The sequence below is a fragment of the Strix aluco genome, chromosome 2 (genome assembly GCF_031877795.1).
Source record: "Strix aluco isolate bStrAlu1 chromosome 2, bStrAlu1.hap1, whole genome shotgun sequence".
Taxonomy (NCBI): Eukaryota; Metazoa; Chordata; class Aves; order Strigiformes; family Strigidae; genus Strix; species Strix aluco.
Genome location: NC_133932.1, coordinates 120731898 through 120746430, shown reverse-complemented (window position 1 = coordinate 120746430; position 14533 = coordinate 120731898). Strand labels below are relative to the sequence as shown.

The following is a 14533-nucleotide window of genomic DNA, read 5'->3' as shown; positions in this document are numbered from 1 at the left end:
AAGCTCCTCCCTAACTGCTACAGTAAATGTTTGCTTGTTCACTGACATGGATGGAAATACCAGATTGGGAGATAGTTTTATTACATATAGAAAAACCTCCTTGTTAAAAAATTTCCAGAACTCACTGTCTCTATAGTGCATACTTTACTACATTTGGAGACTTCCACAGGCTAATTATTATCTTCAAAAGTTACATTTGGCATGATTTACAACTCCAAAATATCCAGTATTTCCTTTTTTTTTTCTTTTATTTTGAGAAAAGACAAATAAAATCTTCAAAATAATCTTTAACACCTTGAGGTTATACATCTACATAACACAGCCTAATCTCTTCAAACTCATCTCACATTAAGTTCTCTCTCTGCATCTTCATTTTTTCATTTTGATTTTTACAATAGAATAATTCAAATTGTAGATGGCACTGAAAACGTGAATCAACTTCATCAAAATTGATGATTTGCTTATGAAAAGCTGGCATTTCCATTCTTTCTTTTTCACTATGGACCTCTAATCAAAATTTTCATCCAGCTGCCCAGAAAAAAGATATTTGAGATCTGTATGCATGCCCAGCACTTCCAAATGCAGAGGCCACTGCATTCCCATATCACCTCATGCATGACTCCGACAACCACAGACAGGGCTTTCTAATGGTCACTAGCTTGCATCAGTCAGTACAAAGAAGCCTTCCTTAGTTTTACCAAGATACGAAACAAACCAAAATTCATCCCGACACTCTGTACTGTTGCCCAAGTGAAGTCAGTTGTTATTTTGAGCTTCTGCTATTTACCAATCTTCTACTGATACACTGAATGAAATTCTAAAAATGAATCAGTCTCAATTTGCCTTTCTCTTGGAAAGTTATCTACTGTGCTCCTATCACTTAATCCACTTTTTTGAGAGGACAAATCACATCTCTTAACATTAATTTTTTTTTCCTTTGTAGTTTATTTTTGTTGCTTTTTCTTACAATGCCATTTTTATTCTAGCCCATACTGGAGAGAAATTAAATATACACATTGTAGAAGGAAACTGAGGCAAAGCAACCGTAGAATGAAAATATTGCTATGGGCCTCCACTACAAAGCACTTTGGGATCTATGACAAAAGTACTATATAAGGTCTATTATTATTCTTTGAAAATGTGTCTCAAAGGCGTTTAGAGAACAGATCCTATACTTGTGAGCCACATCCAAAATTACCAAAGTCTTTAAGCATAGGCTCAAAGTACAAATTAAGTATTTCACTGAACTGGAGCAGAAATAGATGACTTCATCCTGTAATAACATGCTAGTAAAAGGCCTTTATTCATTTTCTTTTCAGCAGTTCCTCTAAACTGCGAACCCACTACAAAACCTCATGGAACTAATACGGTATTTCTAAGTATTTTGTACATTACTAAGTGGAGAAATTAGATAGGAGTCTGTTCCCATAAAGAAAATCTCAAATCACAGGCTCTTCAGAAACAAATGATGTAACAAAAATGTCAAAGTAATCCATTAACTTGCAGAGCATGCAGAAGCAGTTACAAGCCATCCAGTTCTTCCTTAAAGTAAATCATGGAGACAGTAGTTGCAGAGTGGCCAGCATCTGATTCCTTTGGCATAGAAAAATACCTTTTTTTCTGGGATACCCATTAAGAATCTGTAAATGTCAAATATTAAGGGGATGGGGCAATTCAATATGCAATTCCAGAACTCATACTGGGTATGGAAGCAGAATTTGCCACATTCAATTACAGAAAATATATCTTAAATGTTTTTGGATTATCAGCTTTTTGGTGTGAATAAGATCTTTTCCTTAAACAGTCTTTTGGACAGAAAGCCAGGTGGCAGTTCAGAATTCCAAAGCATAATTTAAGATGGTAGGAAGAGCAACATTTATTCTCTCAGTAAAAAAGGTTTTGATGTGTACAGGTTAATGCTGAAGGTACATTAGCTGAATCATTTGGCTTGTAAATGAGCTAGTACCAGTATCTAATTACTGTATAAAGGACTTTGATCTTACTTCATTATGATAGTGAATTTTTATCAACCTGGGAATCCAGATAGCATTTTTATATTACCCCTTTTAATGGTTTTTACATAAATACAATAACATAATTTTATGCCTTTATATATGGTTTTGACACAACTGTAAAATTGGTACTACAATTCTCTTACAGTGCCATACAGGGTCTGCATATCTTTCAAGTTTTCATAAAATAAAAATGAGAATTGTTGTTAGAAAGAATTCCTCACACTTGTTCACCTATAATACTTGTTTTATCCAATTTTAATGAAGTGTTTTCTTTCCTTGTTAAAGTGAGGGTCTCCTCTGACAAATGATGCTTAGAAGTATCATTGTAATTACCACCTTGAGGGCCTGATCACCTGTGCTCACCATACATGTGAAAGATTCTGCTCCAAACTGCTGACACAGGAAGCTCAGCTAACAGGCAATGTTCTTTTTTTTTCCCCATACAGTTCTTTCAGTAGCAGCCAATTCTGCAGGCAAAAGTCAAGCTGTCTGAGCAAGACTATCATCATTTTATGCCTCCCCATCACATCTCAGAAACCTCACTTCTTAAATTTGCACAGCGTTTATTAAATGAAAACTGCAATCACTAGGTTGGCAACTCCTAAAAATAAGGCAGATCCAGTTTGTTTCATGTTAACTCAAAATCAAACAGCAATCAGAACAGAGTTTTTTCATCTGCTTTTGCATTAAAATAAGCATATATGTCTTTGAATTGACATAGGGAGCAGAACTTCACTTCTTGGAAAGAATAAGGTTGTAATGAAATGTGAAAATTCTTCCCATGAAATGCAAAATCATCTCTCATAATTCCTCACATATATAAAGGGCTCAATTCAACTGAATAAATATAGAAATCTAATGCTACTTAGCCTTCATTAGGCATCCAAGACATCTACAAAAGAACTAACAGATAGTTATATCTGCCATGATACAGGACTTAAGGGAGACCTACACGTTTTTGAAGGTTTGACAGAGGCCACACAAGATACCCCACAGCACCTAAAATAACTGCAAACACCTACATTTAGTTAGTGAATCACTGCCAGAATGTCTTCTACTTTATAAATAGACTTCTACAAGATGTTATTGTACATTATAACTTCAAACTGCTCACTATCTACTGGTAGTTCATCTGCTTTCCAACAATAAATAGCTCTGATTTGAGAAGAGTGGGACGACTAAGGCCATTTGGTATAAACATTTGTCCTTTTCTAATTTAGATGTATTCATCTCAGTTTTGAAATCACATGAATTATGTGATTTTTGTTCAGATTACTTTTGTATTACCAGTGCGCTGTAACATCTGCTAAATAATAGAATCCTGTGCATATAGCTTAGACCCCCCACCCCGGATAGAGTTCCAAGTAATATTAAAATCCATTAGTATTGCCAGTCCTCTGGGCCATGTAACATTTCCTTTTATGCCACTTGTAAACCAACAACCTTAATTATAAATCAGGCTGTGTATCCTAAATTAGTTGCAGCCTAATGACTATCTGCAGTTCTTAGCTCAAAGGAAAAATGGTAGCAATTTATGTATTTTCAATATATAAGCATTAATAGTTCTCAGTCAGTGTGACAAACCTTTGTCCAACTTTTCCAGCTACATCACCTGGTCTAATCTCAGGGTAGGCTAAGATCTGTCCTAACATCTCCTTTTCAATGTATTTCTGGCCTCTTCAAATGTAGCATTTCTCAGCAGTGATGTGCTGTTATTATTTATTTAATAGTTACCAGAATGATCCCAAATTTATTGCTCCTTAACTACAGCATATGAGTAAGAGCTGAGATTTTCTTCGTTTCATAAAGGAAACACAGATCTGCAACTTTGACAAATGTACAGAGAACAAATGACTTTTATAGAACTATGCCCTTTGCACTAAATGAAGGAACAGCCCTGCAAGATATATTTAGGCATGAAGTGATCTGTTCTATATAAAGCAGCCTACAGCACATATCTTCGGTGGTGACAAGCAAATGTCACCCAGAGCAAGAGCTCTCTAAACCCCTACACCAACGATGGATTCCACCTCCTCCTAAGTGTCTTGGGAAGGCTGAATCCAGAAACATGATTTATCTCTCCCTGACAGGACAGGTGTCTGGGCTGGGATTCCACGTAACTTATCACTGGGGGATTTGGGAATCCTCACCACTGTGTCATATCATCCTCCAAAAGGAAGATGCCCTGAAACATATTCACTTAGAAATGACAGATACAAAGTCCTCACATCACTCTCAAAAGAAAAATCAAGAGGACGTGCATTATTTTTCACCTGTAAGTTAAGAATGCCTAACAGAAAAAAATCCTGCAATACACGAGTCCACATGCAGAGCTGACTTAGCAGCCACTGATGTATGGTGTGCATTTTTTAAGGAAAATGAGGTAATTGTAGTAAGATTTTAGGAGCCAAATTTTTGTAACAGATGAAGAAGAACTCTGTTGTACAAATAAATTTCTTGAATAAAAAAAAAATGGAAGAGAATGTTTTTCTGTATCTTAAGCAATGGAAAGTCAGGTGCAATTATTTCTCCAGGCCTCCTTGATGAAACAATTATCTGATACAAGTGCATTTGTAACTTCAGGCTGTGTGCCCAAGGTGTGGCAAGTGTTAATTATGCAGCACATAGGGCATGGTACCACAGTACATACAATTTGGATATTGTAGTCTAATGCACAAATAGGCTTTCAAAGACAAAAGTCATTCCATGTCATTAAAGACTGGGTATGAACATCTACTTCTGCTTTGCAAATTTTGCACAACAGATTTTTTTATACGTACTGATGAATTTAGGCTACTTTTCATTAGTTTTACTATCAAAGTTATGACAGATTACAGAGTTCCTCAGCAAGATGCAAAGACACTCCAAAGGAAATACTGGTACCATTTAAAGGAAAACAGGTAACTCCCTTCATGAAACACCCTTTGGGTTTTTTTGTGAAGGACTGACATAAGAGGGAAAAATAGTTCACGTCCATAAAGACTATGTTAATCGTGTGCAGTGTTTGAAAAAAGTGTTTGGAAGAGGTGAGGTGAAGGCTGTACAATTTTTATCTAGTTTTGTGCATCTGGGATGTGAGAAACATCATGTGATCTATCAGAAGTACACAGTGGGGTTGAAAAATGAAAACTGGGCATTTTCTGTTGCTTCATAAAGCTCAGTAGCACAGACCTGCTTGGAATGTCTGCCCAAAAGATAAGCAGGAGACAGGTCATGAAGGCTTATTCTTTGAAATACTTTATTTTCAACTAGGAAATTTATAAAGGCTCCCTTCGAAGCTAGGATTTCTCTTCTCTTTTTCCCAACTTCCAATATACTGTCACTTGTTTTTCCTTTGGATGATAGGACTAGTGAAGTGATCATCCCCTGTACTCAGCACTGGTGAGGCCGCACTTCAAATACTGTGTTCAGTTTTGGGCCCCTCACTACAAGAAAGACATTGAGGGGCTGGAGCGTGTCCAGAGAAGGGCAACGAAGCTGGTGAAGGGTCTAGAGCACAAGTCTTATGAGGAGCAGCTGAGGGAACTGGGGTTGTTTAGCCTGGAGAAAAGGAGGCTGAGGGGAGACCTCATCAGTCTCTACAACTACCTGAAAGGAGGTTGTAGCCAGGTAGGTGTCGGTCTCTTCTCCCAAGTAACAAGTGACAGGATGCGAGGAAAGGGCTGCAAGTTGCACCAAGGGAGGTTTAAATTGAATATTAGGAAAAAATTTTTCACTGAAAGCATTGTCAAGCATTGGAAGAGGCTGCCCAGGGAAATGGTTGAGTCACCATTCTTGGAGGTATTTGAAAGACATGTAGATGTGGTGCTTAGGAACATGGTTTAGTGGGATTTGGCAGTGTTAGGCTTACAGTTGAACTCGATGATCTTAAAGGTCTTTTCCAACCTGAATGTTTCTATGGTTCTTTGATTCTATATGCTTATGAAGGACACTGTCAAAGTGTGCATGCACCAATTAAAGAAAGCAGAGTCCATCGCAAAGCTGTCTGGACTATTTTGGAAAGTTTACAAAGTTAAATTAAATATTCCAGCCTCAGAAGCTGTCACCACAAAGAAAAGCTCTGCCACTGATCTGGTATCAGACATGGTTTACAGCATTGTGAGCACGATGGATGTGGCTCCCTTAATTACTGTGGATTAAAGCAGGAAGAGTTCTGTTGACTTGTAGCAGGAGCAGCTCAGCAAGGAGACAAGGATAATCAGGTCCTTCCACTGCGGGAAGATGGTGTCACACTTTAGTGATGACTTGACAGGAAAAAAATTCCCATATTCATACATGATAAATCACATGCATCGAGCTGAGCATACAGCTTGCAGTCATCACTTTCCTGTGAGCAGTGTAAGGACCAGGACCATGGTGCAAAGCATCTGCTCACAATCTTCCAAGCTTACTAATGATCTCAGCATTTGCTGTCTTCTGATGAATAAGGAATGCCAAATGACTACTTTAGAGGCAGTTAGAGAGTCAGGAGAGGGGAATCATGTTGGCAGTATCTAAGGTAGGAGAGCAGGAAGTTGCTTCCAAGCACCTTTAAGAAAACACTTTCTTCCAGCCCTAGACATCAAGTCCCTGTTCCTATATAAATAAACTGAGAGCCAGATTTGGTTCAACAGTTTCTCTTGCCTGCATCACAGTCAGATTCATTATTGTCTCCTGTCTCAGCAATGCCAGTTGCTCTAGGTACACACCCCAACGGTTATGTCCTTCTTGCATAGAAACAGCTCTCACTAATCCTTATTCAACCAGAAAAATAACTGTGTATGTGAGAATTAACTACACAGGTCCATTAATTATTTACTTGTTGTGATAGGATCTGCAATTAAAACAAAAAAGCTGATTTTACTGCTCATTCCTTTATCTTCCTGGCCCAGATAAGAAGGAAAGAAGTACTGCTTTTAAATTATCTCAGTGTTTTACTCACATTGAAATTTTGTTTTGCTATGAACTCAAATTCATTCTTTAAAAGGTACTTACTCTCCAAGAGTAAGTCTCTGAAAACTTATTTTCAACAAAGTCCACTTTAACAATTACCCAAGACAGTAATGTCTAGATGCTATCCCTACACAGGGATCCCAACAGTCCAATCTGCCCGACACACATGCACTGAAAAAAAAAGCTGCACATTACTCGGCCATGCTAGGGGCCCAAGACTAACATATTGATTTAAAAGCACTCTGAAGATGAAAAAACATTCATAACTATTTCTTAGGACACATACTGTCATGGTGAAATAAGTACTGACTGTCTAATTTGTTTTTTTATAATATTAATATGCATGTGATAACATGAAAAGTTTTTGCTTTGCATGAGTCCTTCCTCACTCGCAGCATTTGTTTCGGAGAGTTAGCATTCAATTATTTTAAAATGCAAACAAAAAAGAAGTAACTAATACTAGACATATTTACAATTTAATTTGTTTTAAATTCTCTCCATGACCAACTGTGCAAAATGCCAAGTACCACCTCTTCCCAGCAGCAGTTAAAGGCACTGAGAACCTCCCTGACAGCACCTAGCACCTTGCAGAATAAGGTACTTGACACCAAAAAATTCTGAATGTCAGTGAAAACAGAGTCATCTCTCAACTAGAACATGTCAGCTATTTTACAGACCGTACCAAGTCTGTTTAACAGTTTGAGATAGAAAAGACAGACATGCAATGCATATACCTCCAAAAGGATTTTAAGTTAGCAGGATACAATAGTCCAGATTGCAATGTGGGCAGAGTATCACCTTACCACATTCCCCTGACATGGAAGGTAAATCACGTCTTTAATTATCATGTAAGGTCAGATTTCAGTGTTGTGCCTCCTGTTGAAGAAAGTCTCTCTAACTGCATAATCCCATAAAAATGTAACAGGTTTATACTGTGTATTACCAACTGAAAGTAAACTTATTATGAACCAGAGAGCCATCTTTCATGCCTTCTACCCTAACTTCAGCAGCCTACCAAGACCTCAAATGGAAGAGCAAAAAAGGGTTTCAACATTACAAAGTACAACCCCAAGTGTTGTGAGTACTATACAGAAGTTCAGAAAAAAAAGCTCAGTACTCAACTAGTAAAAATGTCATCATGGTATCAACAGCGGCTTCATGTCAGTTGGGCCAGAATCAGAGCTGCTTTCAAGCTAGAAAAGACCCCATGAGTTGCCTGGTCATTCAGGCTATGTTGCTCATGGCTTTACCCAGTTGGGGTTAGGAACCTCCAAGGGCAGAGACTGCACACAGGTTGCCCAAAGAAGGGCCACCTGCCTTTGTCTGACTGTCATTATGGGAAAAAATACCCAATCTGAACATCTGCTGTTTCACCTTAGACCTGCTGTCTCTTGCCCTCCCATGCTGCACCACTGTGAAGAGCCCAGGTCGCTCTCCTGAGGACCTCCCCATAGGCACTGGGGGCTGCTGTTAGGTCCTCTCAAAGCCATCTCTGCTCCAGGCAAAGGAAACAAATAAAATACATACCAAGTACATTAGCCGTACACTGGAGAATTCCTGAGACATCTTCAGTTTCTTCATTGCCAGAGCAGTCTGTATATGAGCATCTGTTTGATATATTGTGAAAGTTCTTCTCTGCATCCCTGTAACTACAGTTAAAAAAAAAAAGTAAAAAAGTTATAGCACCTCCTTATACAAACGCAATGTCAACAAATGTCTTTCAGAAGTGGTGGTAAAAGATGCCTTTAGCCTCCCTTGTCTCCGCCCTCTTCTCCCCTCCATCACCTCCTTTCCATTCATGCATTATCACACACAGATGACATTCTATTAGTAGCCTGGGTATCTCAAGTATTATACTAGAATCTGGAATATCACCTGTAATGAGAATGAAGACGTAAGAAAAAAACAGTACCAAAGGGCTGAAGCATGAGGGAAGGGTATCATACATATCTGACATACATCATTCCAACTGGAGCATTGTCTATAACAAAGTTGTACAAGCAAAATGTTTATAAGGCAATGAAAGTATCTAATAAGAATAATATATCTTCCACATCACATTACATTATCACTGCAAGTATAAAACCTAGCTTTCTTTGTGAATTATCTTCTGAAAAGATCTCAGCAGAAAGAAGGATGTCAAGCTGAAATTCACTATGCTATCAAGAATAAAGTTTGTGTTGTAACCTCTTAAAGAAAAATTAAAAAGAATTACACCACCGATGAAAGGCACAGAGCTATGGTCTGACCAGCAAGAAAGCAGCTACCATCTAAATTATGCTATTTGAGTTGGCTTGCTGGATTGTTTTTCCTTAGTTCAACAGAAACAGAACAGAAGCTGAGACTATGTTTAAAACAAAGCTTTATGCAGGTGATAATGAGAACAGAAGAGGGAATACAAGTGAAGAAAATATTGGAGCAGAGTGATAATGCACTTGGCAAAATATGCAATCGATTTAGCTCAATGAACAGAGAAAAGCTTTTCTAATGAGTATTTTATTAACAGTTTTGTTATGTGCTCATACTTTGTTTATACTTCATAAATCATGAATAGCAGTTTCAAGGATTAGACTCTTCATCTGGGTAAGTCTGCAAAACCTCGGCACCTGGGTTGCCAGCACCTGTGGAAAAAGACTAGAAAGGATTCAGAGCTGTGCATCAGGTTACCCCCCAAGAGGGAAACTGGTTCTCCACGTGGAGTAAAGCATATTGGGAAGAGTGGGCTCATATTACTTAAGGTGCGTTCTGCAGTGAGCTGCATGGTCTGTACCACCTTCCAGATTTCCAGCGATGGCAGGCCATGTGCTTGGCAGAAGGCCACATCCTGACACACTGTCCAAGCTGACCCACAGCCCGAAGTCACGGCCCAGCCCCACCGTCACTCCAGGAGGCCAGGCCTCTTCAGCCAGTGTCACCGACTCCCTCAATGACACCACGGCCACTCTTCACCTCTGATCTTGAGGTTCAACAAGGCTCAGTGCTGGGTCCTGCACTTGGGTCACAACAACACCATGCAACCCTACAGGCTTGGGGGAGAGTAGCTGGAAAGCTGCCTCATGGAAAAGGACCTGGGGGCATTGGCCGACAGCCGGCTGAATATGAGCCAGCAGTGTGCCCAGGTGGCCAAGAAGGCCAACAGCATCCTGGCTTGTATCAGAAATAGTGTGGCCACCAGGACTAGTGAAGTGATTGTCCCCCTGTACTCAGCACTGGTGAGGCTGCACCTTGAACAGTGTGTTGAGTTTTGGGCCCCTCACTACAAGAAAGACATTTACGAGCTGGGGCGTGTCCAGAGAAGGGCAACGAAGCTGGGGGTCTAGAGACCAAGTCTTATGAGGAATGGCTGAGGGAACCGGGGTTGTTTAGCCTGGAGAAAAGGAGGCTGAGGGGAGGCCTTATCTTTCTCTTACAACTACCTGAAAGGAGGTTGTAGCAAGGTGTCAGTCTCTTTTTCCAGGCAACAAGCAATAAGACAAGAGGAAACAGCCTCAACTTGTACCAGGGGAGGTTTAGATTAGATATTATTTCTTCACTGAAAGGGTTATCAAGCACTGGAAGAGGCTGCCCAGGGAAGTGTTTGTCACCATCCCTGGAGGTATTTAAAAGAGGTGTAGATGTGGTGCTTAGGGACATGGTTTAGTGGTGGACTTGGCAGTGCTAGGTTAGTGGTTGGACTCAATGATCTTAAAGGTCTTTTCCAACCTAAATTCTATGTTTCTTTGATTCTATCTTGACCTGGATGGGAGATTTGATGAACATTCACATTGCATCAGGTGTCAGTGCCCAGGTGCTGGCAGGGGGGGCTGCAGGGGCCTCTGTGAGGAGAGGCTGGGGCTGCCCTGTGCTGGGCACAGCTGGTTCCAGCCGGTTCCAACGGCCCCACCACAGGGCACAGCTTCTCCCCTCAGCCAAGTACGTGGCGCCTCTGGAAAAATGAATTTAAGAAAGAGCAAAACACCTCATGGAGGTGTGAGGCGTGAGGAGAACTGACAGAAACAGCCCTGTGAACACCCAGGTCAGTGAAGAAGGAGGAGGAGGAGGTGCTCCAGGCGCCAGAGCAGAGATTCCCCTGCAGCCCGCGATGCAGCCCCTGGTGAGGCAGGCTGTGCCCCTGCAGCCCATGGAGGTTAATGGTGGAGCAGATCTCCACCTGTAGCCCGTGGAGGACCCCATGCTGGAGGAGGTGGACATGCCCTGAAGGAAGCTGCAGTCTGTGGAAAGCCTGTGCCAGAGCAGGGCAACAGCATGAGGAGGATGGAGCAGCAGAGAGAAGCTGTTACGGACTGACCAAAACCCCCATCCTCCTGCACCACTCAGGAGGTAGAGTTCTCAGGAGTGTCTTTATCTCAACCCACAAGGTTTTTTCATCTTATTTTCTCCCCCTGTCCTGTTGAGGAGGGGGAATAATTACGAGAGCACAGCAGCTGTGTAGGGGTCTGGCAGCTTGCCAAGGTCAACCCACCACAGCGTGTACCAACAGTAAATATCATGGGACAGGACAAATATAGGACATCCGCTAGTGCAGATGATACTTTAACCAACTCATACTGATGTTCAAAAAACTTAGTCAGTATATCATAAGTCACATGAATTACCGGTTTTCAGAGTGTCCTGGTTTTAAACCTACATCTAAGCCACATGTGGCGATAAATAAAAAGCTGCATTGTTATTGCACACATGCTTTCCTCAAGGCGCTGTATCATCCTCTGAAGTCTCCTAATGTGAGACTTCAAGCAATTTTTTCAGCAACTGAAAAAAATCAGCAGCCAGAAGGCTTCTCCCCCTGCCTGCCCCACAGCAGACATCACAACTACCTGCCAAGAATGGCTCCCTCGATGCCCTCAGGTGCCTGCCAGACTGCTAATATTGCTGATATCACCCACCAAGTTAGGGCTCCCTGTGAATTTTAACCAAACATTGAGAAACAGGCAAGGACAATTTCCTACAGTGCTCAGAGATTTGAAACTATCTCATAATCTCATAAATTCTTGGGAGGTGGCTTTCAGCCTTGCTTCTGCAAAAACCTGAAAGTATGCGACCATATATGTATGTAACAAACATTGATGCAGGATTTTGCAAGATTTGGACGTCAGGTCATAGCATAAAAACTTCTCCAGCATTCTCAGCAAGCTCTGTGAAGGGCAAATTGGAATAGATCTTATACTTTTACAGAAAGATTCCCTGTTCTCCTTATATAGGAAACATTACTGTTAATGGAGCAGTCATGCTCTGATGGGATTGCATGGAAGCAGGACTGGACAGCAGTTTATCATCAACATCCACAGTATGTAGAGTTATTGCAGAGCATCTCTAAGAATTTGAGAGAAAAATTAAAAAGGTTGTCACGCAAGTCAGTGACTTGGGAAGCATAGAGCAAAACATTACCATGCACCTTTCACTACCTCACATAAACACTTACCCAATAACTTGATGCTCAAAATACTGCAATGTCCTTTGAAGAGTTTGCCGAATGGTCTGAGGCTACGGAAGAATAATTTTAAAAAATGTAAGATTAGGGAAGTATAGTACAGTTAAATTAACAGATCTTTTAACACACTATTTTTCTCCAGTTTTACGCCTCTTGATCTTCTACCTGCCAGATGCCCATCTCAACAATGCATATGAAATATTATTCATTCCTTGTATGTTACTTCACCATTTAAACAGGAATTAATTTTAGTGTGTAGTTTAGTAATTAATACTGCTTTCAAGACTAGTTGTGCCTAACAAAGGAGACACTTCACTATTAGCTCTCAAAAACTATCACTTACCAATTATTAATTTAAAATTATTAATTTCAAATAGTCTGCAAGAAAATGCTATTATTTTGTGATGAAAGTACCACTAGGAAAAAGCATTGGGTTTTTAAACTTTGCATGGTCCCTAGAACATTTTGTACTAAAAAATATTATAAAGATGCAATTTATTTTGGCTTACTTTCTTGAAAAGCTATGACCCTCCAGTCATCTTTTAAATTATCAGGAAACTCAAGTTCATCAAAAGAAAATCATGACATGCTTCAAGCATTTCTATGCTATTTGATTTAATAGTTGTTCACCAAACTACATATGTGCATATATGTGTTTATTTGCATCACTACTACTACTACAGTGTTCACCAAAATACATATGTGCATACATATTTTTATTTTCCTTACTACTGCTGCTGCTGAGGCTTTTCTTATTATTTTGAATTAATTCATGAGAGATCTTTGGGTAAATAAAGCAAATGTGAAAATCATGTCATTCTCTTTTGAATTTTCCAAGTCACTTACGGCAAAACATCATTCTTCTAAAATGACTAGTTTGTACCAAATCTGAGGTTTTTCATCTGTCCATTTTGTCCTGGTGCCAGAGGTCAGACAAAGGTACGCAACTGGAATTTATAAGCCTTCCTTCTGTATCAGAGGCACACGGGGATATTTTGATCAGACTTGCAGCAGCAGACATGTTGAGATATTTAGTATTTCCCTATCTTTTGGAAAAGACACCTAATTGTTTTGGGAAGTAATAGTTTAAATGCCGCTTAATTAGACGAATTTCATTCTAAAACCACCATCACCTTTGAAAGTCTCAAATTTTGCTTCTGCTGTACAAATTCAGCAGTTCGAGAGCTGAGCTTTCTCCCTACTCTTGCTCCTGAGTTTGCAGAAGGAGGTATCTGTTTTGTGGACAGTGGGAATGAAAAAGTGTATACCAGGCTGCACGAGGTTTGGACAACTGTAAACATTTATTTTAATACCAAACTATAAGAATGTGTCTGCCCCGTTGAATTAAAATGTGTAGAAATGCGTGCACTTAACAAGTGCGTAAGGGGGCTTACAAGAAAGAAGGGGACAAAATTTTTAGCAGGACCTGTAGCGATAGGACAAGGGTTAATGGTTTTAAATTAAAAGACAGTAGATTCAGACTATATATAAACAAGAAATTCTTTACAATTCTTTACAATGAAACACTGGAACAGGTTGCCCAGAGATGTGGTAGATGCCCCATCCCTGGAAACATTCAAGGCCAGGCTGGACGAGGCTCTGAGCAACCTGATCTAGTTGAAGATGTCCCTGCTCATTTGCTGAGTGGTTGGACTAGATGACCTTTAAAGGTCCCTTCCAACCCAAAGTATTCTATTGATTCTATGAACAAAAATCAACTCAAAATAGATGTAAACCTTGAAACAAGGGGGTTTTTTGTTAATTCTGTTTCAGTTGATCTCTGTGGGAGCTAAGTTTCCTGTGTTAAAAGGCATTAGAAGTTATATGTTCTCTTGTAAAACACAATGGAAGCACCATATGAATGAAACCATCACATATCAAAAAACTTTCCTCTTCTCAGTGGTACAGCAGGTGTTGAAGTCCTTAGGCCCGATGAGCTACAAATATATTTCATGGCACGTTTTCACAGAGATTCAGAAGCTTTCCTGTGCTCAGCAGGCAGAAAAATCCATTCTTCACATATAGAAAAGATGTATTTTCCCAGACTAGCAATGAAGCAAAGCAAAATGGCTTTAAGCAAAGAGGTCCGGACAGCTGCCATCTCCCATCTCCATACAGCATTTCCCTCAGTCTCATTCCCTACACACACAACATTAGT

At 40.0% G+C, this 14533-nt stretch overlaps 1 protein-coding gene across 1 annotated transcript in view; it reads right to left on the bottom strand.

The window, feature by feature from the left end:
• The window catches only part of GUCY1A2 (guanylate cyclase 1 soluble subunit alpha 2), a 174406-nt gene that overhangs the window by 145905 nt on the left and 13968 nt on the right, over positions 1-14533 (bottom strand). Inside the window, exons 2-3 of the mRNA XM_074816150.1 lie at positions 12367-12428; positions 8475-8596 (exon numbers count right to left, since the gene is read on the bottom strand). Of these exons, the coding sequence (XP_074672251.1) occupies positions 8475-8596; positions 12367-12428 (184 nt within the window). The remainder of the gene's footprint in view (positions 1-8474; positions 8597-12366; positions 12429-14533) is intronic.